Source organism: Cricetulus griseus, chromosome 2, assembly GCF_003668045.3.
Source record: "Cricetulus griseus strain 17A/GY chromosome 2, alternate assembly CriGri-PICRH-1.0, whole genome shotgun sequence".
NCBI lineage: Eukaryota > Metazoa > Chordata > Mammalia > Rodentia > Cricetidae > Cricetulus > Cricetulus griseus.
This window is the reverse complement of record NC_048595.1, coordinates 923897-951530: the sequence shown is the minus strand read 5'-3', so window position 1 is coordinate 951530 and position 27634 is coordinate 923897. Positions and strand designations below refer to the sequence as shown.

The following is a 27634-nucleotide window of genomic DNA, read 5'->3' as shown; positions in this document are numbered from 1 at the left end:
TTCTACTCTTCAACAGAGACCCCAGGCTCTTAGACACCCAGTGACACTAATGTATGGCAATGTCCCACCAACTCAAGGCACCTTCCCTACGGCATCCACACACAAACAGGAAACCACCAGACCTGCACCCTGGGGCAGGGCTGAGACAGAAGCACAAACATCTGGGCTATCCTCTTGCCCTCTGGTCACAGGGGCCACCTGGAGACTCTCCTGACATGTATGAACATAATCTGTTGCCACAGCCAAAAGGTCATCCAGGTGACAGACAGACACCACCTGCTGACAGTACTGTGAGTCAAGGAATGAAATGTGCAGGACAGAGTGTGATGTACATGTGTGCCACAGTGTGGTGTATATGTGTATGATGTGTGTGAATACAGGTACATGTGTGCCATAGTGTGATGTACATGTGTGTATGATGTGTGTGAGAACAGGTACATGTGTGCTATAGTGTGATGTACATGTGTGTATGATGTGTGTGAGAACAGGTACATGTGTGCTATAGTGTGATGTATATGTATGTATGATGTGTGTGAGAACAGGTACATGTGTGCCATAGTGTGATGTATATGTATGTGTAATGTGTGTGAGAACAGGTACATGTGTGCCATAGTGTGATGTACATGTGTGTATGATGTGTGTGAGAACAGGTACATGTGTGCTATAGTGTGATGTATATGTACGTATGATGTGTGTGAGAACAGGTACATGTGTGCCACAGTGTGGTGTACATGTGTGTATGATGTGTGTGAGAACAGGTTCATGTGTGCCACAGTGTGATGTACATGTGTGTATGATGTGTGTGAGTACAGGTACATGTGTGCCACAGTGTGGTGTATGATGTCTGTATGATGTGTGTGAGAACAGGTACATGTGTGCTATAGTGTGATGTATATGTATGTATGATGTGTGTGAGAACAGGTACATGTGTGCCACAGTGTGGTGTATGATGTCTGTATGATGTGTGTGAGAACAGGTACATGTGTGCTATAGTGTGGTGTATGACGTCTGTATGATGTGTGTGAGAACAGGTACATGTGTGCCACAGTGTGGTGTATGATGTCTGTATGATGTGTGTGAGAACAGGTACATGTGTGCTATAGTGTGGTGTATGACGTCTGTATGATGTGTGTGAGAACAGGTACATGTGTGCCATAGTGTGAATATATGTGAGTATGATATATGTGAGTACGGGTACATGTGTGTTTGGAGGTCAGAGGATAACTCTGAAGAACTAGCTGTCTCCTCCTGCTTTTACATGGATTCCAGGGATTGAACTCAGGTCGTCAGGCAAGAACTGAGCCATCTTGCCAGCCCTGCCTTATTTTATTGTTTTACATACTCATAAAGACACAAACGCCTGTCCCTCCGTGGGCACGGCTCCCCAGAGGGAGGGTCCTGGAACACCAGAAGTACTGCTCGAAACACAGCATGCTGACCACCTGTCCTAAGGAGTCTCTGCACAGGCTACCTGGGACTTGGGCTGGAGAGTTCCGTGTCATAGTTTGTCACACTGCCCAGTATGTCAAAGGCCTTTTTAGGCAACACCCTCATACACACGAATACACACCTGACTGATACTCTCCCTTGGCTTTCTACCCTGTGGCCTGGGCTGGTTCCCCACCCCACTGGAGGCAAAACGCAGGGCTAAGCACCTGCCTCCTCTAATCACGCTGGGTTGTGTAACTCCAGGTACTTCTCTCCTTCACCGACCAGGTATGCCAGAAGTCCTGGGACCTGCTTCCCTCATCTCTGACCAACAGATCAAAAGGGAAAAAATGAACAGATGGACACAAGACAGGAGAAGGACAAGAGGGCCTGCACGGGGCAGATACAGGAGTACAGACACACAGGTGCAATACAGACAGACACACAGGTGCAGTACCCAGGTGTTCTGGCCTGGGCATTTTCCTTCTGGGACAAATCAGGTCACTTTGTGGACCTTCTGCTATGCCAGCTAACAATCAAGCTGGCCACACCTCCTACCCTCACCTCCCCCAACTGCCGACAAAGCACCAGTCAGCCACATCACACCCACAGAAATAATGGGGGAGCCAGCCAAAATAAAAAGAGCTCCTGAAGTCATGGTTATACTCCTCACCAGGGTAAATGACTCTGGGTCTCAAGGCCCTGCTTCACACAGGGCACCCACCCACTGCCCCAATGTAGCACGTGGCGCGTGTTAAAAGGAAACTTTAAAATGGAGCACTCAGGCGGGAGGGATGGCTCAGTGGTTAAGAGCACTGGCTGCTCTTGCAAAGAACCTGGGTTTGGTTCCCAGCACCCCGCATGGTGGCTGATAACTATAATTCCAGTTTCAGGGGACCTGATGCCCTCTTCTGATCAATGCAGGCACATTGGTTTTGTGGTGCATAAACACACATACAGGCAAACATCCATATACATAGAGTAAAATAAAAATAAATTTAAAAAAAATCAAACACTCACTGTCTTCTCCAGGACAAGGCATGCCTGGCTGTTCTGGGATGCTTGGGAAAACTGGATGGAAAGAAAGAAAATGATAAAGTTAGTGATCAGCGTGCCATTAACACCGCCTCTCTGAGGAAGTCCTTCCCCGAGTCAAAATGCTCTCCCAGTCCCTGTGAGGATCACTCTTGGAAGACATTCTACAGTGGACCCTTGAAGCCCAAGAACACCCCCGTGACAAACCCCTTCGTAGGGTTCCAGGGAAAATGCTTTTGGAGAGCAAAGCTATCAAAGGAAAATTAGCAGTTCTCGTTAGTAAAGTAGCCCAGGCATGTCGTGATATTTTGTTTAGGATCTAACAAATACAGCTTGCCTGAAGATCAGAATGCAAAGCAAGCCACACTAGTTAGCCATAGAGGCCAGGCAGTGATGGTGCACACCTTTAATCCTGGCAATTGGGCAGACGAATCTCTGTTAGTTCAAGGCCACCCTGAGCTACACAAAATTGATCCAGTCTAAACGAGAAACAGAGCTAACACGAAGGTCAGCACTTAGGACCCCATGCCTTTAACCCTAGTACTAGAGAGGAACGTATTGGGGGAAGAGACAAGAGCTCAGTGCAGTCTGAGGTTTGGTGGAGACAGATGCAGACTGGAGATGCAGTCTGAGGACAAGATTGCCCCTTTGGTCTAAGCACTGGTAGAAGTGTGAGAACTCTCTAGTGGTTGGCTGCTTTGCTTCTCTGATCTTCAGCTTTAACCCCAATATTTGTCTCTGGGTTTTTATTATTAACATCAATTAGAATCTGTGCTACACAGGCACAAGAAAGGACAGCAATTATCTTGAAAACCAACTTTTAAAAAGCAGCATTAGGAATTATACCTGGGGTCTTGAGAATGCTAGGAAGGCTCTCTTCCACTGCGCCGTAGGCCCTTTTCACTTCTTATTTTGAAACAAAGTCTTGTGAAGCTGCCCAAGCTGGCATTCACTAACTCCATAGCACAAGTTTGTCTTGAGCTTTCTCAGTCTCTCTTCCTCCATTTCTCAACAAGCCCATGCCACGAGGCCCAGCCGAACTTAAGATTTTGTATCAGCATGATGGCTCAGTATGTAAAGGTGCCTACCATCAAGCCCGAGGAACTGAGTTCAATCCCTGGGACCCAAGTCACGAAGAAAAGAACCAACTCACATAAGCTGTCCTCTGACCTCCACACATGGATTGTGGTACCCGTGTATACCCATGCATGCACACAATAAACAAGTGAAATGATACATTTCTAATTAAGTAAATTTGTTTATTTATTTATTTTGGTTTTTCAAGACAGGGTTTCTCTGTGGCTTGGAGGCTGTCCTAGAACTAGCTCTTGTAGACACGGCTGGAGTAAATTTATTTTTATGTGTATGTGTGTGTCTGACTCAATATGGGTGTACCACATGCACGTGGGAGACTGCGTAAGTCAGAAGAGGTGTTGGATTCCCCCTGGAACTGGAGTTACAGACAGTTGCTAGCCACCATGTGGGTGCTGGGAACAGAACCCAGGTCCTCTGCAAGAACAGCAAGTATTCTCAACCCCTGAGCCTTCTCTTCAATCCCATAAATTTACTTTTAAAAGCACATAAGAACATCAGAAAGTTTTACACTGACAGGCTCCATGCGGCTTCCCAATCCTTAGGTTGTCAGACAATATTCCCACAGTTGAGGAGAGGCCCTCAGGCTATGATCTGGTTAGTTCTGTACACTTGACACAAGCCAGGGTTATTCGGGAAAAGGGAACTTCAGCTAAGAAAATGCCTCCATCGGCCTGGCCCTTAGGGTAAGTCTGTGGGACACTTTCTTGACGGATGCCAGAGGACCCAGTTGGTGGTGAGTAGTACCACCCCGGGGTAGGTATGTCTGCTTCATCTCCCGCCTCCAGGTTCCTGCCCTGGCTTCTCTCAATGATGGGACCATGATCAGGATGTGTAAGCAAAATAAACCCTTTCCTCCCCAAGTAGCTTTGGTTACGGTGTTTACCACAGCAGCAGGAAGCAATCTAAGACAGACCCTTTATCTCTACAGACCCAAGTGGACAGACGAGGAGTCTGACCCAGATCTTTCACTTACCATGGATGATGAGCACCTCATCCCTGCCCTGACAGGCCAGGCGGAAGGCCTCCTCCAGCTCCATCTGTGAGGACACAGTACAAGGGTCACCTAGGGGGTGGAGGCGAGAGGCACCAATGAGGCACAGGAGTATGAAGGCAAAGAGGTCTGAGCTACTCCGCACTTCAGACACAAGTCTGGGTGGGCCAAATCTCATTGTTCATGATCAGCAGGGAGCGGGGGTGGGAGATTCCAGAACAGCCATCCAAACCAGTGAGTTAATTTTCCCTCAAGGGACCCTGAGTGTCCCAGGAGGAGGTCATGTTCGCTCACAGCCTTGGGAGCTTTAAGAGCTTGCTAGGAGGGTTGGAGAGATGGCTGTTCTTCCAGAGGTCCTGAGTTCAATTCCCAGCACCTATGTGTGACTCACAACCACCTGTAATGAGATCTGGTGCCCTCTTCTGGTGTGCAGGTGTACATGCAGGCACAACACTGTACACATACTAAATAAATAAAAATCTTAGCAACAAGAAAGACCTAGAACATCCTCCTAGGCAGTTTAGGTAAAAGAAGAGGTCTTTGCCGGGCATTGGTGGCGCACGCCTTTAAACCCAGCACTCAGGAGGCAGAGGCAGGCGGATCTCTGTGAGTTCGAGGCCAGCCTGGTCTACAGAGCAAGTGCCAGGATAGGCTCCAAAGCTACACAGAGAAACCCTGTCTCGAGAAAAAAAAAAGAAAGAAAGAAAGAAAGAAAGAAAGAAAGAAAGAAAGAAAGAAAGAAGAGGTCTTTGCCATCTGGGCTTGATGGCTGCAGAGATGCACACAACCAGCCCCGAGGAGTTCTACTGAAACGGGAGAAGCCACGCACCCTGCTACTCCACAGTGCCTCTGACTGACAGCTGTAGTTGGGATGTGGAAAAGAAAGAGCAGGAAGGAAGGAAATGGAGATGAGGATAGAGAGACACAGAGAAAGCAAGAGAGTGGAGGAGGCACAGCCAGGAGGAAGAGGAGAGAGGGAGATGAGGAGGGAGAGAAGGAAGTGAGAACCCAAGAGAGATGAGAAAGAAGGGGAGGAGAGAGAAGAATCCAGAGGTAGGAAACAGAAGCCTCGTGGTTCTTCTAGGGAATTGAAGAGCAAGTCTTTCCTAAAGCAGCTGGCAGACACCCCAGGATAAGGAGTCAATGGAGGAGATGCACAAGCTGCCCCTGCAGTTGAGACGAGTCCCCAGCAAAGCAGGGACACACCCTTTTGCCTGGCCTTTAGTGCTGCCCTGTCTCAGATCCTATTTACCCATTTGCAGCCACCCTACCAAGGAACTGTTGGTTCTAACAAGTTCAGGCCTACTTGGGGGAGGCTGCCTACCTAGCCAAAGCCCTGGAGCTCAGACTGACCATCCCAAGACTGGGGCTACCTTCACTGTCCACCCACTTGAGGGTGAGCGGGTGTTGTTGGTGCAGGCCGCACATGTCTCGCACTTCCTCACAGAGGTCCTTGAACGTTGTCGTGGCATCCACGCTGGTGATCAGGATGTCCCTGGGACAAAGAGGACAGGCTATCTGTCACCGGGATCATGTCTGAATCCAACCAAACACTGCTTTTAGTTAACCAAGTTACTGATTAGAAAAATGAAACTCCTCCCCCCAAAAGACAATATCACAGCCCCACAACACAAAACAGAACCAGTAACCAGTTTTAAAAATGATCCCCATGGGCTGGAGAGATGGTGCAGCGGTTAAAAACACTGACTGCTCTTCCAGAGGACCTGGGTTCAATTCCCAGCACCCACATGGCAGCTCACACCTGTCTGCAACTCTAAGCTCTGACACCCTCACACAGACATACACGCAGGTAAAACATCAATGCAAATAAAATAAAAATTAAAAACAAAAAACAACCCCCATGACTCTACAGAGAACCAATTTGAAGTGACAGGAGGTGCCCTCTAGTGGAGGCCTGGGGAGGGGGCAAGCAACCACACCTACTGGGCACAAAAGAAACCCCCAGGGCGCAGACACAAATCCATTAGCTCCATTTAGGTAAAACACCATAGTTAAGCCTTTCCCCAAAACCTTGAAGATGAAAACCAGGACATGTTATCCAGAAAAAAATGAGAGGAGAATAAATTAATTAATTAAAGCAGCTCTTGGACATCCTGGCAGGACCTGACCCACCTCCAACCTAGTGTAGCAGTAACAATGGAAAGGAACATTTCTTGGCAAATCACATCTCAGAATGCCACTTTTTCATTCCCAAATGTAGGAGATGGCTCAGAGACAGGCCCTGGAGGAGGAAAATGGTTAAGTGCGGGGTGTTGCTCCCCTACATCCCTTATTAGGAGGGCCAGGGCAACAAGTTTCCATGGAAACTAAGCAGGAACCACACCCTCATTGAAGCTGCAGAAAAAAAAAAAAAAAAATCAACTCATGTCTCACATCCATGGAGAAAAAGGCTTAGGAAAGAAAACCTGAAGAGCCCTGAAACAGAAATGCCAGCCAGGGTTGTTGGTCCCCTGGCTTCCCCACTGGGCTATCTAAACTGGGTCACACAACTGTCTATAAACAAAAGTCTTTGTCCATTGACAACATTCAGAGTAGCAAGGATCCAGCACTTATCCAGCCCCCGACATACCAGCCAGGGCCTCCAGGGACCTACCTGGCTCATGAATCTCATCCACTCCGTAGAACCAGGGAGAGATGTCCCCAGTGTCCCCTGCCCTCTTCTACCAAGACCACCCCCCCCACTTGCCACAGGAACTGATCCTGCTCCTACTCACCACAGCCTGTAGAGTCATGGCAGACAACAAAACTGAGACAGAGAGACCCCAAAAACCAAGCCCCCATCCCCACACACCTGGGGTCACCTTGACACAGTGCCCACACTGCCCAACATACTGTGCAGTGGCTTTTTGTTCCACCAACAGACTTGAGGTAATGGCCACACCTTAGGGTGTGGCTTCAATGTGTGGACATGACCCTTTATAAGGAAAAGGAGGGGCTCGATAGAGTGCTCTCTCTCTCTCTCTCTCTCTCTCTCTCTCTCTCTCTCTCTCTCTCTCTCTCTCTCTCTCTCTCTCGGGTAGTGGTCGGAGCACCCTACAGGAGATGGTTTCCAGGAGCAGAAGACCACGGTGGTTGCTTACCATCATTGTGTGAGTGCTCCCCAAATAAATACCTGTTAATTCTTTATTCGGGCGCCGTAGACTTCTTGTAACATGCCTTCACTACTCAGCATTCGCCAGCCTTACAACTGGGAACTCTGGAAATCAGGTCTGAAATCCCTTTCTTGGACCTCTCCCTGAACCCAAATGGATGGCCCAGTTCTGGAGCCATCCTCCACCCACACCCTTCAGTTCCCAGAGGACAGGTAGTCCTGTGAGTACCACATGAAGCTGAACTATCACCTTGGCCACATCTCACCTTAGTCAGGCAGCGCTTTGACAAGCCTTCCTCATGCCATAGCAAGAGTGTCTCACACAAGTTAGGACCAGCCTGGATGGACCACCCATCCCTGACTCTTGCATCTTCAAGGGCCACAGCAGGTCCTCCAACACGAAAGTTTGTAACGAGAGCCTCAGGAGGGAAGACCCACCATCTGTGATGTCTGAAGTTCAGAAAAGCAGGCACCTCAGCTAATCTCAGGAATCCCCTGAGAACACAATGTTGCTGACACTCCTCAAATACAGGAGACCGCTGGTGGCAGAACTCTGATCTGAAGCCTCAAAGGGACGGAGGGACAACAGGAGGGCAAATGGGAGACACTGTTCTAGGGACTCTATCTTTGATTCTCAGCTGTGGCTCTGTCACCTCAGTCAGGGCAGTGTCTTCCAAGACAGAACCCACAACTTCCACAGCTGAGAAAGTATCTCTGCATTTCTTACCTCACCACCCAGGGGGCTCAAGCTCTAGAGAGACCCAGTCGGCAGATTTCAGGGCAAGTGGGGAGGAAGGCTAGAAAGGAGCCCCTTCCAGGGAAAGATGGAAAGAGAAGGGCTACAGAGGGAGTGGGAGTGGAAAGTAAGCAGAAAGGGAAGAAGGCAGGAAGGGGTGGAGAAAGGGAGAGAGAGGAGGTAGGGAAAGGAAGAGGAAGGGGGGGCTCCACTTTTGTCAGCTAAGGAAACTGGAGTCAACAGGTTGAATTACACTGCCAGTAACCAAAGTGCTCCCCAGGGGGAAAAGGGAGGGAGGACTGGGCAAGACTGACAAGCCCAGGACAGGGAGACACTGTCCAAGGTGAGCCATGAACCCAAGGTGCTGGCTGAAGCTGCCCTAAGGGAAGGGTGGCTCCCACTCTGAGGTCTTCGGCTTTAGTAAGGACCAACCCTGAACAAGTATTGCTCAGCTTGGGGGTTCCAGGCAGAAGAGACAGTCTCTCAGCATTGATGTGCTCACCTACAGAACTCCACAAGCCTGAGAACACCGCTAAGCGTTGCCTTTTAGCATGGGCACTCCAGGCCCGAGGCAGGGAAGAATGCAGACCTGGTATCTGGATGGGGCTGGCTGCCAGCCCCCCAGAAATCCTGCTTTCTCTGTCTCTACCAGGATCCCCACCTCCAAGTCCAGGATCATCAGAAGTTGGCCTTAGTGGGAGGGAACTGGCTGAAATATTTCCATAACCAACTGTGGGGCCAGGCAGTCCCTGAGACTGGAAAGCAAACCTCTGTCTCTGTGGCTGGGTCCAGCCACTCTGTAAAACTCCCAGGAATGCTGAGAGCCCAGTTCAGCCAACAAGGCCAGCATTCCACTCCACTCCCTCCTTCCCAAGAGCAGTGACCCTCGACCCTTGACCTGGGAGTACCCAAGCCAGTCCCAGGAGACACAGCACCGTTGGAAGCAGTCAAAGCCTTAGACCTCCACGCCTTCTGTCTACACAAACAGAGCGACAAGATCATGGGATTCTTCAGCCGAGCTTGGGTGGACCAGCCACCAGAACACCGACACCATCACTCCGCTCCCATCACTCAATGCTCCCGGGCAGCCATCCTGAACACTGTCAAGTGCCCCATGCCCCCAATTCCCCGGAAATCAAGGTGGAATCCAGGGCTCAGTGTCGAGGCCAGCTCCCAAAACCACCTCCAGTGACGGGAAGCGCCTGTCATTCCTGTCCCTAAAAGACAGAGCAGGACTGTATAATTTCTGGAAATCTCCAAAAAGTTATCCTGTCCCCCAAACAAAAGCCGCGGAAATGTGCCCTTATGTTCCCACAACTGCAGGCATTCTTGCGGGTGCCTTCACCTGGATCAAAGGTTTTTCCATACATTTAAACCGAGACCAATTTAAATAACTTTGTTATCATTTTTTTCAACGCACCAGAAGTTTCCACAATCTGACGAAAACTTCTAGAATAAGTTTGTCCTTAATGTCCCTTAACCAACTGCGACTATGGCGAGGAGCGCAACACACCGGCCTGCTGCGCGCGCCCAGAGAGAGATCGAGACCCGTAGCGCGCCCCGCCCTCGAGGCTTCCCTCGGGCCACATTCAAGGGCGCCACAGCAGCTCCAGGCGTCGCCCCTCCCTGCCTCCTCCCTCGCGCGCAGCACCCCCGACGGCCCCGGTGGCGCCGCGCCGCCGCGCGCCCCGCTTTGCCCACCGTCGAACACCGCGCGCTCACCCGCCGAAGTGCGCCTTCAGACGGACGCGGCCGCCGCTCCCGTCCATCTTGGGGTCCGTCCTGCTGGGCATGGCGCGCTCCGCCGGCCGCCGTCAGCGCCGCGTCCAGGACGCTCGGGACATGGCTAGCGGCCCCAGCGCAGGGCCGGGTTGCCAGGCGGGGCGGACGGCGGAACGCGGAAGGGAGCGCGCAGCGCGGGACCGACGGCGCCGGCCGCGCCAACTCCGCGGAACTTGGGCGGCGCGCGGGGCGGGGGGCACTTTGGGCAGGGGCGGAACTTGGCCGTGTAGACGGCCAATCCACGGGGCGGATGGTACCTGTGGCCAATGAAAGCTCCTCGGGGCCACCACCTGAGCCAATCCTCGGGGGGCCGCACGGCCGCGGCCCAATGATGAGAGCGCAGGACGGACTACCTGTCGGGCGGAGCGCGGCCACCTGCGGCCAATGGGAGCGCGCGCGGTGTGGCTTTGCCCGGCAACGGGCGGCGACCCGTATAGCCCAGGGACTGCAGGGAACCTCGGCGCAGCGCTTCTGAGTCTCCTGGGTCCGTGGTGCCCAAGAGCCCGGCAAACTTGTTGGAGGTGCAAGTTGTCCGGCGCTCTCAGACCCTCGGCGTGCGAGCTCCAAGATGCGAGCTGGTCTGGCTCTCTGGTCCTAGCCCGGCAACTGCAGCAGAATCCCGCATTCCAGACAGGAAAGCCTGTCTACCCTCGCTGCCTCTACTCCCGCTCGCTTCTCCGCAGGACAGATCGGGATAATCGTGAGGCGTTTTTAGTCCTTCGCTTTACATTCCACACATGTGCCTGGTTCTTCTTGGTGCCAGGCACTGGGCTGACCCTGGAAGGCAGAAAAGACGCAGCTGCCCCGGTCTTGGATCCTGTGTTCTCCCTAGAAGACACGTTGGCAGCCTTCTGGTTATCTACTTCAAGAGCTCCCCATCAGGCCCCCACTCCCTGAGACAGGGTTTCTCTGTGTAGCCCTGGCTATCCTGGAACTCACTCTGTAGACCCGGATGTCCTCCAACTCAGAGATCCCTCCTGCCTCTGTCTCCCGAGTGCTGGAATTAGAAGAGTGCACCATGACCGCCCGGCTTCAAGTGCTTTTTAAACGCTTCCTTCTGATAAATAAATAATAACAAAAATGGTGACACACCTGTAATCCCAACATTAGAGAAGCCGAGGCAGGAGGACCTGGAGCCTAGGCCAGCCAGTCTGGGCTCTATCTCCAGGAAGTATCTCAGATGATTCAAACAAACAAGCAAACAAAGAAAAAACCTCTTGGCCTCTAAACCTGATGGTTTCTCTGTAACCTCTGTACACACTCCTGCTGGATCTGTATACACTGTTTATCCTCACCCCATCTCTGCTTTTTTTAGAACACTTTCACCACCCCACTTTCACCACCCACTCCGAGGCTATACAGATAACGGTCAGTTCTCAATTAAAAAAAGACAGACTTTCACTATGCAGCCCAGGCTCTCAAGTGTTGAGATTACAGATGTGTGTGACCACCTTGAGTTCTCAGACATTTGTTTATTTTGGTATTGGGAACTGAACCTAGAGGCTTGCACAAGCTAGGCAAGTACTCTACCACCAGCTATGTATCACTTGACTGTTTTTCAACTTTTTGTTTGTTTTTTAAAGATTTAATTTTTATTTTATGTATATGAATGTTGTTTTGCCAGCAGGTATCTTCGTGTGTGCTTGCCCACCTCACAGATTCAGGGCCTGAAGAGGCCAGAAAAGGGAATGGGCCCACCCTGGAACTGGAGTTACAGCCAATTGTGAGCTGCCATGTCGGTGTGGGAACCAAACTCAGGTCCTCTGCAGGAGCAGCCCGTGCTCTTAACAACAGAGCCATCACTGCAGCTCCCCAGCATTTATCTCTGAGATAGCATCTCACTAAGCTGCCTGGGCCAGCGATGCATCAATGCATCGTCAATCCTTGTGCCCTGGTCTTCCATGTAGCTAAAATGACGGGCCTGGATTAGGCTTTGCTGCTGGGACTTTCCTCTTACTTTTTTGTTTGTTTGTGTTTTCGAGACAAGGTTTCTCTGTGTAGCCCTGGCTGTTCTGGAACTCCCTGGCCTCAAACTCAGAGATCTGCCTGCTTCTGCCTCCCAAAAGTGCTGGGATTAAAGCCTTCCTCTACACCCCCAGTTTACTCTCCACGGCAACAGCGTGCTATTCTCCAAAGCTCTGCCCATCTTCCTCTGGTCACACAGCCTTCATATTTTACATTTCGCTTTTGGTTGTTTAAGACAAGGGCTCCCTATGTGGCCCCAGCTAGTCTAGAACTTGTGGCCCTCCTGACTCCATGACTCCTGACTCCTGTCAGTCTGGGTGCTCAGGCCCCCAGACATTGGCGGATTCTCAAGCAGATGCTCTGTAAGCCCTGACCAAGCCTCATGCTCCCCCACATCTTCCCAGCCCTCCTCCTACCTGCATGCTTCTGAACATTCCCTTAGCATCCCTGTTTCCAGGGCAACCACTGCCATCCCTTTCCTCCAAAGGCTCTACACCAAAGCCCCTCCCAAAAGACCTCACATACCCCCTGCCAATTCCCACAGTTTCACCTTCAGTGCTTGCTCACAGTCCAACCCTAGCCCTACGTTCACTATGACCCTTTGGCCTAGCCTTTCTCTCTGTGCTGGGACCACTGTACAGTGTCCAGGTTCTTAAAACAAAAAAACAAAAAAACAAAAAAACAAGCCAGTCCAGTGTTTAAAAACCTCTGGTAGAAACTGGAGCGGTGGACCAATGGTAAAGAACGCTGTTGCCCTTCCAGAAGACCCTGGTTCGACTGCTAGCACCCACATCCATCTAAAACTCCTGTTCCATGGGATCCGAGGTCCTCTTCTGGTCTCCATGGTCACCAACACTCTTGGTACACTTGCAAAACAATCACACACATCTTTTTTTATTATTATTAAAAGCTGTGGTTAAAGGCCTCTATGATTAGCTAGTGGCAAGCTCTGTTGTCTGACTTTCAGACAGGCTTTATTTGTACAAGCAAGATATCACCACAAAAAGCCTTCCGTTGTGCCCCCTTGCTCTTGGATGGAAACCATGGCGGACGGGCTCACAGGACCTGGGACCCCCATTCCTTTCTGCTGTCATCTTCCCCATATTCATTCTGATTCACCCACCCCATGGCTGACCTTGTACCCCCTGGCCTTGGGGCCTTTGCGTGAGCTCTGAGGGCACCTTCTCTGGTGCCTGCCCAGTCTGGGGCCACACTTCTTTGAGTCTCTCCCGACACTTGATGGGCCTGTGAACAATCTGTTTCCATCCCCCATCTCTGAAAAGCAACTGGGTAGAAGGTGACGTATGGTGCCCGGCCAAACACAATGATGAGCAGCAATCTGCAGCAGTCTTGCACCCAAGTAATAGCACACTGTGACTTTCCTGCACTCAGGGCCACCCATCATGATTCTTTGGAAGCCCTCCTGGCCACTAGCACAGCTCCCCATGCAGAACCCTACAGCCAGCCCTGCAGCCATCTGGAACCCACTGTGGTGTATGTACAGTTTTTGGTACTTTCTGATGTATTGGGAAGAGTAAGGCATGGCTTAGGCAACCTGATGGGGAGGGATGATGGCCCCTCTAGCATCTCCTCCCTGGCCAGCTGACCACTAGAAGAACCAGCATGGTCCTGTCCCAGCAGGCAGGATGGGCTACTGGGCATGTCCCCAACTAGGTCCCACTGGACACAATAGCAGAAACCATTTTGGGAGTTTTTCCAGCCTAGGTGGCCCTGGCCAGGGAAGTCTCTGTGGGAGCCTCAGTTCTGGGGTTACTGATAGCCTCTAGTCCTGGTAGGGCAAAGCTGGCTTGCTGGCTTTTGGAGGGGCTCTGTTTTCCATGAGGGTGGGGGAAGGGCAATGGATCCAGGTCCCAGTCTTGGACCATGTACAGCCAGGAGAGGTGTCGTGCAGTATACTAAAGTCTCTGATCAGAACAGAGGGCTGGCAGCCCTAGGGTTGCCCCAGTGTCCTAAAAGCTTCTCTAACACCTACCCATCCCTCTGTCTGGCCATATCTCCTGATGCAAAGCAAAACACCCCCAGGCCTATGGGGGCAGATCACAGTGGTAATTCCCACAGTCAGAATCCCAACTTGAGGGCTTGGTTCCAAGGTGAAGGGACCTACAGGTGTCCCTTGTGAATGGAGTCAGGGTGTTGCCCCAAATTTGTCAGTGACTCCCCTCTCTTGCTGAGTATTCCCATGGTCTCTCTGGGTACCTAGCACTCAGTGTAATGAATGAGATTTCTGGGGTCATATTGGCTCTGGGGTTTCAGGCTCTGTCCACCAAGGGAGGTCAGGGTTACCACCAGCTTCCATGGACACCAGACCGTACCAGTCACAGTTTGGTAGCATGGTAGGCTTCAAGAACTCCCTCCGAGGTGGCTAGGGTGTGGAGGTGACCCTTGGAACTGTTGGAGTGAAGCAGACCCCAGAGGCACACAGAGGAAGCTGGCTGGGCAGAGCCTTTCAGATCCACCTCCTATAGTTTCTGTGTTTCCCCAGTTTTCTGCAGACTCCCACAGTCACAAACACAGACTGTTTGCCAAATGAATAGAATAGTGTTAGCTGGTTGTAAAAATATAAATGGGCTGGGCGGTGGTGGTGCACACCTTTAATCCCAGCACTCGGAAGGCAGAGGCAGGCAGATTTCTGTGAGTTCAAGGCCAGCCTGGTCTACAGAGCTACACAGAGAAACCCCGTCTCCTGTCTCAAAAAATTATATATATATATATATATATATATATATATATATATATATATTACAGATTCAGTTTTGGAGAAGGTGAGTTACCCAACGAAGTCCCTTCCCCAAGGCCCAGCTGGGCGGGGAGGACCTAATTATCTGTTTTTCACCCTGATCTCTTGGGACCAGCTTGTGGAAGGTGTCTTACTTTGGTTTCTCTTGCTGTAATAAAACACCATGACCAAAGAACTTGGGGAGGAAAGGGTTTATTTCACTCACACTTCCATATAACAGTTAATCATTGAAAGTAGTCAGGGCAGGAACTCAAACAGGGAGGAACCTGGAGGCCGGAGCTGGTGCAGGGGCTTGGAGGAGTGCTGCTTACTGGCTTTCGCAGACTGCTTATAGTACCAGAACCACCAGCCCGGGGGAGGAGGGGATGGGGGTCGGGTATAATGGAACACCACCCACCGGCAATGGGCTGGGTCCTCCACATTACTAATTAAGAAAATGCCCTTCAGGCCTGCCTACAGCCCAGTCTTAGGGAGGCAATGTCTCAAATGAGGAGCCCTCCCCTCAAATGACTACAGCTGTGTTAAATTGAGATAAAACTATCCAGCACAGAGGAACAGGGTAGACACTTCCACCAGGTGTGGGGAAGGGAAAAAAGGAGTAGTAAGTGGCCGGTGGCCTGCAGAGGGTTAAGTGAGGGCTCCGCCCACCTCTGTGGAAGGTGTGGCTTTGGGATCTGATTCTCCAAGAGCCCCTGGGGGAGGGGAAACATTGCTCACCATTCCAGATGTGAGGATGACCTGAGTGGGGTGTGTGTGTGTGTGTCTCTCTCTCTCTCTCTCTCTCTCTCTCTCTCTCTCTCTCTCTCTCTCTCTCTCGAAGGGACCCACCTGCTACAGGAAGGGCCCAGAGCACTTGCTGACAGGTGCTTGGCACTCAGCTAAGGGAGTCACCTCAGCAGATGTTTCCTTTCTTTGTCAGGGATCATGGGATTTAGAGAAACCAACAGAAGTGACAACACCCACTTCGGTTCATTCATTCATCGAATGTTGCTTGAGATCCTATCAAGTGCCAAAAGTTGTGCCGTCATAAGCCAGGATTTTTCACCCTCACGCAACCTGCATGCCAGTAGAGACAGGCCCCTGTCAGTTCTGTGGGGCTGGAGCTGTGGCTCAGTGGTTAAGATTGCTTGCTGAACACTCATGAGGGCAGCACCCACATTACAAACTAGCCACCTGGCACATACCTGTAAGCCTAGCTCTGAGAGAAAGGTAGAGGCAGGAGGAACACCAAGTCTTTCAGACTTTCAGCCCAGCCCAGAGAACTCACAGGGTCAGGGTTTCCTTTCTGTTGTTACGGCAACACCAGGACCAAAAGCAACTTAGGGAGGAAAGTTTATTTGGTTTAGATATCGTCCAAAGTCAGAGTCTGTTGAGGAAGCCGAGGCAGGAACCTAGAGGAAGCGATGGAGGAACACTGCCCTCCTTGCTGGCTCAGTTTGCTTTCTGATACATCCCAAGGCCACCTGCCCAGGGATGGCACCTCCCACACTGGGCTGGGCCCTTTCACACCAATTGCCAATCAAGAAAATGCCCCCATGGGGTGAGGGGAGGTTGGTGGCTCATGCCTTTAATCCAGAAGCAGGCAGATCTCTGAGTTCCAGACTAGCCTTGTCTACAGAGTGAGCTCCAGGACAGCCTGGGCTACACAGAGAAACCCTGTCTCAAAAAAAAAAAAAAAAAAAAAAAAAAAAAAAAAAAAGCCCACAGGCCAATTTGATGGGGGACATTTTCTCAATTGAGATTCCTTCTTCTCAGAATTTTTATCAACTTGACAGAAGCTTTGTCAAGTTGACAGAAAACCAACCAACACAAATAGAACTACACTCACACATAAACAAACAGACACCTTTAATCCCAGCACACCCAGAGGCAGTCAGATCTCTGTGAGTTCAAGATCAGGCTGGTGTGTAGAATGAGTTCTAAGACTGCCAGGGCTACATAGAGAATCCCCCAAACCAAGTAAATAAATTAGTAAATAAACAGATGGCAGCTCTGTTGGGTGTGGAAGACTAGGCCCTGGAAGAGGCTGGCATGGGAGCCTAACAACATATTACAGGGGAAGAACGTGACTGACAAGCAAAGGCCCATGACCCTGGGAAGCAGGTCCCTGTGATAAGCATGACCCTGTGATAAGCAAGTCTATGGAAACGGTGCGAAGAGGAGGATAGAGAGTGGGTGAAATGGCTGGGCGCACATCGTAAGTAGTTTTGCCTCGACTTTGCATTTCACCTCCACTGCTAGGGATTAGAGATGACATTTCCATACACCAAATCCCTTCCTAGCCGCCGCTGGCAAGTGCAGTACCAAGCATTTCCAGAAGGGGGCACAGGAGGGACGCAGCTGAGGAAGGGCCTGGCTCTTTGTTTCTTACCCCAACCTGGTGCTGGCCTAGGCGATGGGGGACCACAGCTCTGGTTTACTGGCCTCCCAAAGTCAGGTGGGCTCTGGGAGTCTGTCTATCCTCACGCCCTAGGCCCATAGGATATTTCCTGTGTCTTCAGTTCTGTCTCTCCATAGCACAGCTGGATGTGCTAATCATCCCTGGGTTGTTTGTTTTTGTTTTTGTTTTTGTTTTTGTTTTTTCTAAATCCATGGACTGCTGGCAGATCTCTGTGAGTTCGAGGCCAGACTGGTCTACAGAGCAAGTTCCAGGATAGGCTCCAAAACTACACAGAGAAACCAAAACAAACAAACAAACAAAAAACAAAATCTATGGACTGCCAAGACCGGTCTCTTGGTGCAAGCCTGTAACTCCTACCTGTTTAGGAGACAGGAACATTGTGTGTTCAAGGCAGCCTGGGGGGCAGAGTGAATTTAAAGCCAGAATGGACAACTTAGTAATACCCTGACTCAGTAAAAACTAAAAATGTGGGGCTGGAAATGTAGCTTCGTGTCAGAGGGCTTGACGCTCATGATGAGGTCCTAAAAAGCTTGACTTTAAATAATACCGCAAGAAGCACAGCAATTTTTGTTCTTTTGATGTAAATAGTATGTTGGCTTTTATTTACAATGTCACTGGAAATTTGTTCTATTGAAACCCTCCCAGAAATTATTGCAAAGAATTATCCTATAGCCTTATACTTAATATCAAAACTAAAAATAAAATACTGTTCTTCTGGGGACATAGCTCTGTTGGTAGAGTGGAATGTAGAGAGTTCAGGCTTCAGTCTCGAGCACTGCATAAACCAAGCATGACTGAGTGCACCTATAATCCCAGCTCTCTCTCGGGATGCAGTGTGATACTCCAAGAGGTCAAGTACTAAGTGTGTCTCACCTAGAAAAGGGCTGGCAATACACCTGTTGAAAAAAATAGGCCAGAGCCAGGTACATGCTTTAATCCCAACAGTCGGGAGGCAGAAGCAAGCAGATCCCCTGGGACTACAAGGCCAGCCTGGTCTACAAGGTGAGTTCCAGGACAGCGCCAAGGCTGTTACATAGAGAAACTCTGTCTCAAAAAAGAAAGAAAGAAAGAAAGAAAGAAAGAAAGAAAGAAAGAAAGAGAAAAAAGGAGCCAGTGCAATATGGCATTTGAAACAAACCAACCAACCAACCAACATTGTTCAAAAATCGAGAAACCCAAATAAAGTATGTCCTTAATAGTACAGAAATGTGTTTTGTACTGATAAACATGCCATGGCTATGTGAGATACTAACTTAGGGGGTCGTGGTCAAAGGGTGAGCAGGAGCCCCCTGTGTCTTGCAACTCTCCAAATTAAACTATGTGATACTCTAAAACTTTTCATTTACTAGTTTATTTACTGTGTCTGTAGAGTGGGGTGGTGTATGCCTCTAACAGTGCACATTGGAGGTCAGAGGACAACTTGTGGGAATCCATTCTCTCCTGCTGTGTGGGATCCAGGGATGGAGATCAGGTTGTCAGGCTTGGTGGCCTGTTCCTGCCTGTGTACACGTAATTCCTCTTCTTCGAGTGTATGTGTGTATGTCATATCTGGATATATTGAGTGTGGGTGATTCTGGGTCAACAAAAACAGAAGAGCTCAGGAAAGTAGTGAGTTGCTGGGTCAAGAAGCTTGAGAGAAGGGGGCTAGATAAAGGGACGGAAGGGCTGTGAAGGGACTGACAGAAAACCAGAGCCTTCCCACAGAGTTAGCACCCAAACCGGAAAGAGGGGCCCAGGCTACTCTCCAGGGCCATATACTAAACGCAGCACAATTGTGACCCCCTTAGCACCAAGGCCTCAGCATCTCCCTAGGATATGGAGTCAGGATTTTATTCTGTAGGCCTGGGAGGCTCTGTACTTGTTTCTTGGTCATGTGCTCCCAGGGTACAGGCCCAAGGCCTGAGAGGCACTGGACTTGTTCCAGGGTCACGGGGCTACAGAAGGCAGAGCTGAGGCTCAAGGTCCCTGCAGGTATTCCAGACCACAGTGGTGCAATGCACAGACACTCACTTCTTTTTCTGGACATTGGCTGAGCACAGAGTGGCACTCCTGTCTTGAGATCTGCTGGGCACCAGGACCAAGCCTGGGTGAGAGGTTAGGGGCATTGCCAGGGCGTGTGAACACAGAGGACTACTGTGCTGCACCAGTCAGGAGGCCCCACTACACCTTCCTGAGGACTGGGGTTATTTAAGACCCAGTGGAGGATGAGGGGCTCTGCCAGAACCATGTCACCATGGCAATGACGGCAACAGCTCCAGGACGACAGGCACTATTTTAGCCCCATGAAAATAGAGTCACATTAACTCAAACAATCACAGGAGGTGCTAAAAGGTTCCCCAGCCCCCAGCCTGAGCCCCTTATGCAACCTGAGCTCTGGGGGCTTGGGTATCACCACCTGGGGTCAGTTGGGTGGCCATCAACTAAGCCAAACTCAGGCCCAGAATGTGAATGAACCATTCCTGGGTCAGGCTGGCAGGCTGTAGATGCACAGGCAGCCTCTGGCCTGGAGAGGCTGTGGAATGGGAGAAGCCCCATCCCCCAGCTCCTTACTATGGACAGTTTTATAAAGCAAGGTGACAGATGCAGCAGAACCTAAGCAGCACCCATGTCATGTTTTTGATGGTTCCACCTTGGGGGCTAGACCCAAGGAAAGACCTGGAAGTACAGACAGCTCTTGCACCATAAGTTTCTGTGGTGGCCAGGTGGAAGGTGTTGGGCAAGCAATGCAAGGGAGTCCAAAGCTACTACAGACATCACTTGACCAGTGGCCTATGGCCTTTGAGATGGAAGGTTGCACATTTGGACACATAAACCCACCCCCACACGTGGCCTTAGGCCAGGCAGGAGCTACCCTGCCAGGACATGAGGAGGCATGCCCCTGCTGGGTGGCACTGGCTCCAGCAAACTAGCAGATGGAGTTGCTGCTCTGCAGGGAGGCTCCAGACGGAGGCCTTGCAGCTTGGCTGTGTCCAGGGGTCTTTCTCTTCGGAATCTGCTCAGCTCTCTCTTGCAGAGAGCAGCTCGTCAAAATCTCACATCGCCAAAGGTCAGGAGCCTCCCAAGGGCCTGCTGGCCCCCTTTACCTTTCCCCTGACAGGGCAGCTTGTGAACACTTCCCAGGAATGTAGATTCCTTTGTACCGTTAGACATGACAGCTGTGGGGCCATCATAGACAGATGAGTTCAGGGCCCCTAGAAACCCCAAACCCCCAGGCAAGGAGGCTGCACAGAACTTGTGTCTTTGAGCTGTTGAAAGTCAGGATACTGAGGAAGTCCTAGAACACGGGGTTAATAGCCTCTTGTGAATGAGGGGCACGTGCAGACATGACAGTTATCTGACACGGACAGAGGGGACAGGAGTGAGGAGCCAGATGGACTAGAGTCCTTCCTGCCACATTGCCAGGAGTTACCCCAACCTTTCCGGGCCTTGAGTTCCTCACATGTGGTGGGGCAGGGGCCTATTCTATCTCACCCAGAGTAGGTAAGCCTGCCAGGCACCGTGCCCTGCCAGCTCCATGCCGGAAGCCCATCTTTCTGCATTTCTTCTCGAAGGCTATTGGCACTTAAAAAGGAGACTTGAGCCAACTAATAAAAACAAATGGTATCCACTGAGCAGCAGCAAGAGATAGACAATATTCTAGATACCAGTGAGGAAGAAGCAAGACTGCCTGGTTTTAGGGAGATGCTGACCCCCTGTTGTGACAAAATGCCTGAAAAAAAATCAAGTTTTTTTTTTCCACACAGAAACTCAAGTAGTCCAGGGTAGCCTGGGACTCACTGTGAACACACTATGTTAGAAACACAGATGGACAGATACATTGTTATCTTTCCTCCATGTCTGAATTTATTGAATAATTAATAAACTTGCATGTTATGTTGATTTTGTTGGCTGTAATTTGCCAAGTAATCCTGATTTCCCTTGATAGCTGGCTGTTAGCAAACAAATTCTTTTTTTTTTTAAAGATTTTCTTTATTATATATACAACATTCTGCTTCCATGTATATCTGCACACCAGAAGAGGGCACCAGATCTCATAACAGATGGTTGTGAGCCACCATGTGGCACAGGGAATTGAACTCAGGACCTCTGGAAGAGCAGCCAGTGCTCTTAACCTCTGAGCCATCTCTCCAGCCCTGCAAACAGATTCTTTATTTAACTCAATTACTAATATTAATTCCCAGATACAGAATACACATCACACAGTAAATCTTTTCACACTCACAAGCTAGGGAAGGGTTCCAAAAGGCCTTACTGGTGGCAAAGGTAAAAGACTCAGAGATGCTCAGCGCCTCTGCCAGTTAGATAATGAACTAACTCTGTTAGAGAAGCCTCTGGAGGCCCTGTCTCAGAGACAAACCTCAGGGTCACGAGTTTGATCCCATTCTTAAGGTTGAGTAGAACTGCAAAAGTGAGGGACAGGGCCATGGAAGACACAGAGGTTGAAAATAAAACAAAGGAAAACAAAAAACTAGAATTGGGTTTAGACAGATGTTGAGGAAGATTACCATACACTGGATAGGTGTCGTAGGTTAATTTTATTGATGAGAAATCACTTACATGAGAAATGGATAACCCAGGGTCAGTGCTCTGAGCATCTCGTCTCAGCTGCTCTCCGAGACCCTACCGGAACCCCAGGAGAGACCTGCGATTCCTCTCCCCAGGCCTACATCCCATACACCCCGTATGCACCTTGTGGTGAGCACACAGGTACCTATTAAGATCTCTCCCTACAGACAGATGACTGGGGAGTTGGACAGATAGCAATTTGAGAAGGTTGTGTTAGCAGCAAGAGCAGAGCCAAGCTGAAGCCCCTGGTGTTAGTATTCAGGCATCTGTACCAGCCTGCCCTTGGGGTTCTGACAGGATACGCCCTCAGCGCAGCCACAATCACATTCACTACCTCCCCTTTTATAAGGGCCCTACCCACCTCCCATCTCTCTCTCTCTCTCTCTCTCTCTCTCTCTCTCTCTCTCTCTCTCTCTCTTTCTCTCTCTCTCTCTCCTCTCTTCTCTCTTTCTTCTCTCCTACCACTCTTGTCCCCAGGGACTGGTCTCTACCCCCAACCCCTTTTTCTGCCCCTTCTCTCTCCTCTTCCAATAAACCTCCTGTGTGAGTTCTGTTGGGTGTGACTTCTCTTCATGATTTTTTTTTAATTATAGCACCTGGGACAGTTGATCGTTCTCTGGTTGATGGTCCTCTGAAGCACCTGCTAGATGATCAGGAAATGGATGAATGGGGGGGGGTGTCACTGCCATTGCAGTGTGGAGGCTGTTGCACCCTCCCTCAATGTGGCATATCTGATAAACTGTCAGGGTTGGCTTTTCTGATATGATTTTAATATGCCCGTATGCTCATATGATCCAAGTTTGCTTTGGTGAATGTTTAGGATGAAGCCATGTTTACTTTTGGGAACAAGTTACTTACCAGTTTCTGCCTCACAAGTGGTGATTGGCAGGCGGTACTTAGTCCTCTTGCCTCAGAAGCTACACTCACACTGAAATCAAATGCTGCTTGTCTCAGGACAAGGCACGGCTTGAAAACAAAACAAAACAAAACAAGCCACTGTTTTATACAACACTGAGTAATGGCCTGATCTCAACAGAAATGCAGAATGGCCTCCAACTCTTAAGCTTCAATCCTCAATCCCCCTGCCTCTGTCTCCTGAATGCTGGTGTTACAAACCATGCCTGGTGTGGAAAAAAAGCAAAGGAGATTTGTTTTGGCACACAGCGTCAGAGGTTTCAGTTCCTGGTTGCTTGATCCCATTGCTTTGGGCCTATAGCAGGGCAGAGAACATCACAGCATGGAGCATGGTACCGAGCACTCTTCTTCCACAGCAACCAGGACATCTCATTTCCTCCCGCTAAGTCTCCCTCCCACCACAGACTGGTCACCAAGCCTTCAACACAGAGGTTGTTGGAGGATTAAATAAATGAAGATGTCAGCCCATCGGTGCCAGTGCACGCCTTTAATCCCAGCACTCGAAAGGCAGAGGCAGAGGCAGGCAGATCTCTGTGAGTTTGAGGCCAGCCTGGTCTACAAAGCTACACAGAGGAAACCCTGTCTCGAAAAACAAAAACAAACAAACAAATAAATGAAGACGTGGAGGTCCTGGGAGACTTGCTCAGTGTTGTAGAGACAGTGAGTGGGAGAGTAAGACACCAGGCCTAGCCCAGAGCCAGTTCATCCACCCTGGACACTAGGTGTCAGAACTTCTCACCCAATGAGAAGGCAGTTATTCCACAAGAGAAGGCAGGCTCATCTGCCCCCAATCATGCTTGTCATACTGAAATGGTAACTTCTTAGCTAGAGGTGTTCTGGTGGCTCTCTGCTTCCTGAGTCTGAATATAGAATGATAAGCCAGCTTCCCCTCCTGATATCATGCTGTTGTGTCTGAGTCACAGGGATCCCCAAAGAGACCAGGGAGACAGATCACTGGTGCAAATGCATGAGGTTTATTAAATTGTCCATCCTTCTGCAGGAGGGACCCCGTCTAGCAAGTTGATGCAGCAGCCTCCAGAGAGGGTGACGTTCCCTGTCTACTGCTAGGTTTTAAAGACAAAAGTTAGAGGGTTTCATCAGTAGGGGTTGGTTTCTGATTGGGGAACAATCAAGAAATTTCTCAAAGTCATATTTTGGCATGAAATACCTGTGTACCAGGTATTCTCGTTGGTCAGTGCTGAGAGGAAACATTTTGTGGTTTCTATGGCTTTGTCTTGTTACTTGCAGGTGGTCTGTTGTTCATAGATACCAATAGTTTTTATAACTGTATCCTGGAGACTATAGGGGAGGTTTTGGTCTCCCCTGGAGTTTCTTTTGTGGCCAAACCGTTCCCAGAAACCAAGTACCTAGGAGGTTAGGGGTGGGGTTCTGGAATTTCTTTGTGTTCAGTTTTGGCCCTAGACTCTGAGAGTCCAGAGGATCTGGAGTTTCCTTGTGCCAGAGGCCTATGTGTCTTTTATGTAGCCTGTCATGGCTGCTAAAGCAGGGGCTGAGTGAGGGTCTGGTCCCTTCATTTCTAAATTATTAGAAGTGAAGCCTTTGAGTTTAGTTTACCCTTTTCAATGCCTTTTGCTATGTTTCTCCTGAGGTGAGGATGGGTTGTATCCCTTCAGAACTGTGAGCCAAAATAATGTGTGTGTCTCCCTCCCCCACATCCTCACTTAAGCTGATTTTGCCAGAATCTTATCACAGCAACAGAAGAGGAGGCTTGACCACCTTAGAGAAGGAACTCTGCGATACCTCCCCCACATGTATGATGAGCACCCCCCAAAGTCTTTCTGTGCTGCTCTTTGCCAGAATAGCGTGTCCTGTGGAGAGATCACCTGAAATCCAAAGGGCTTTCAGATACAGGATCTGAGCAGACTGAAAACGTTTTTGCTGTCTCTGCATGAGGGTGGCTGATGAATGCCAAGTGACAGATGGGGTACCTTGCCCTTGTCTGTCTCATTGTCAACCTAAGTAAGAGGTTGTGGGGCCACTGTAGGGTTGTATCCTGGTTCCCAGTATACTTCAAAGAGCAGAGCCCACTCTGCACACTCGTGCATTTGTTGTTGCTTTCTCCACCTGTGGGACAAAAATCTATGGTAGAAGAAGCCAAGCCAGAGTCCCTGTGGTTTGGGGGTTGCCATAAGAGACTAGCAGAGGCTGGGAAGAGGAGGTCTGGAAGTTAGAGGACACACTGCTCAAGCCTCCATAGGAATGTGGTTGCCCAGTGGCTGATGTATGGTCAAGGTGACCAAGGCCAGCACCTGGAAGGGCATGTATAACTATACCAGAGGCACCTAAGCCTTAAGAGATCCCCAGGAGTTAGGGAGGGAGGGGACTGATTCGTCTAGGCATGGTCTTACTCCACGGGGCTACTGTAACTAAGGGGAGGGATAGCTGAGCTCATCTGTCAGTCTCCCATTGTCCCATTCGGTGGTGGCTGTTGTTACAGCTATGACAGCTACAGCCCTGGAGTCAGTCACAGTAGGGCTTAATGTATTGTCTAAGGATATGCAGGTAGTATTAGGGGGTGGGTTGCAGGCAGCCCTGAGGCTGCACCTGGTTCAAGCAGCAACTAAGGGGGACACAGATCTTGCTTTCTGGTAGTGCCACACTGGGGATGCTCACTCAGCTTGTAAGCGTTGGGGTCCTAGGGGAAGTCATTTGCAGGCAGTGGCTAGAGGTGATGGAAAGATGCTCCATGGGATCTCTGCTCACTGCCCTGGGTCATAAAGCACACTCCAGCTTTCCCTCTTTCTTTCCCTTTCTCCCCTGCATGATAACCCATGTCTCCTGCTTCTGGGGTTGCCATCTGGACTGAGCTGAACAACTTCCCCTTAGAATGCTTCAAACCCAGAACCTCAGAATATAGCTTCTTTGGATTTTTCTGGATAATGCAGTTATGATTGAGATGAACCATACTCAAGTATGGAAAAACTCTTACACCCAATGGCAGGTGTTTGTGTAAGAAAGAAGGAACAGAAATAAACCGTGTGCCGATGGACATAGAGGTCAGCGTGATAAACCTTAAAGCCGAGGAGTGCAGGCAGCCCAGGAAGGAACAGGGAGGTCAGGGTAGAGTCTTCCCTGGAGTCAAGCCTCACTACTCCTAGGTTTAGGATTTCTGACTGCTATAGCTCTGATAGAGCAGGTTTGTAGCCCTAGAAAATAGATACCCCTACCCCAGACTTGTCTCAGCTCTGTTCAAAGAGAACATACCAGAGGTCAGCCCTCCATGTGGGCTCCTTTTGATACCCCACATGTCTGCCTCCTCACTAGGAGACGAGCAGGGTTGGATCCTTCAGCCTGGGCTCTTGTCCAGTCCTTGCAGCAAGAGGGCTCTGTCTCCCGACATCCAGGCCCCCTTGGCTCCATCAGCCTCCAGCCTGGGGAGGAGTAGCCCACATTTCAATGCATGGCCTCCAGCCCGGGGCAGAGGAAGAGGCTCTCCCTGCTAGGATTAAAAGCCTCCTGCCTGTCACCCTTTGTCCCTAGTGCCACGGCAGGCAGGAGGCACTGACATCCTCTTTCCAAGCTGGCTCTCTTCTCAGCTGCAGCCCTTGATCCACCCCTAGCCTTCAGTCATCTCCTGTCCTCACCACCGGAACAGAGGCTGGTGTTTGAAAAGCATCAGTCCTTCCCGTCCTTCCGCCTGCCCTGTAAACATGTGGGCAGAAATAGCAGCCTGCAGGCTGGAGGGAGTGATTGCTGGTTGCAGAATCAGGCGAAGGCTGCTGCCCGGGTGGGCCTGGCTGCGTGGGAGCCCAAGGCAATCGCAAAGGCCGCTTTAAATAGCTCCCCGTGGGTACATGCAGCAGAAAGAGGGCAGACTGCAGGCGGCAAGAGGCAGGGCAGAGGCGGGTGCTGAAGCTGGTAGGTTGTGCAGTTGGAGAGGACTTAGGCTGCTGGCCTCTGGGTCTAGGTGAACTCAGCAGGTCTAAAAGCTTGAACCCACCCACCGGCCCCTCCCCTAAAGCCTAGGGAGCTGGAGCTGGCCCTGTCTGCTTTCCTGGGGGTGGGACCTAGGTTGCACTAAGGATGGGAGGTGACAATAGGTAGTCTTGGACTATCTACAGTGTGCACCATCTGGGATTCGGGTCCCCATCTTCAGGTAACTCTCTGATCCCGTGGAGGTGGGAACAGTAACCATGTAGGAAGCCTTCGGAGCAGAGGCATGGAGACGGGGTGGAGGCTGGGGGCGGTGGGTGGGTTCAAGCTTTTAGACCTGCTGAGTTCACCTAGACCCAGAGGCCAGCAGCCTCTGCCCCTGGGCCTAAGTAGGGACATTCCTGCCCCTTGGATGTCCCAAGATGTCTGGGTGTGGACTGCCTCCCTGCTGTCAGGAGTTGGAATGCCAGCTGACCCAGATCTGGCTTTGCCCAGTGCCCCTACCACCTGGGTGGCCTGTTAAGACACACAACCTCATCCTTTAGCACCAAGCAGCCAAGGTCCCAGGAGGAGGAGTCCTTAGGTCAGGGGTCCTTGAGATGGAGACAAAGAATGAGCACTCGAGCACTCGTCTGTGGCCTGAGCAGAGAGAGGGGCCAACGCCTTCCTCTGCATTTCGAGAACAATGCAGCCCTGTGTCCCTCATGAGCTGGGCAGTGACTTTATGATACTGCCACCTACAATGCTTTGGGGCTTCGGAGGGCTGCCAGTGGCCAGGTCCTGCTGTGGACACTCTTACTGGTTCACACAGTTACTCACCAAGCTCCTTAGTGGTTTAGAGCAGGGGCCCACCAGAAGGGTGCCACGGGATTAATTCGGCATGGTCTGTCACCACCCTGGCTGACTCTGTCACCTCAAGTTACTAACTGCTGACTGTGAAGGACCCTGGAGCAGAC

The 27634-nt window shown here is 50.5% G+C and overlaps 1 protein-coding gene across 1 annotated transcript; it reads right to left on the bottom strand.

The window, feature by feature from the left end:
• Nucleotides 1–1342: 1342 nt before the first annotated feature.
• On the bottom strand, nt 1343–10190 carry LOC118238340 (protein kinase C zeta type-like). Its single transcript, XM_035440141.1, has 5 exons — nt 10120–10190; nt 5923–6044; nt 4532–4621; nt 2449–2499; nt 1343–1398 (listed from the first exon to the last, which is right to left on the bottom strand). Exons 1-5 carry the CDS (start codon nt 10188–10190, stop codon nt 1343–1345), a joined length of 390 nt encoding a protein of 129 aa, XP_035296032.1.
• Between the last annotated feature and the right edge of the window lie 17444 nt (nt 10191–27634).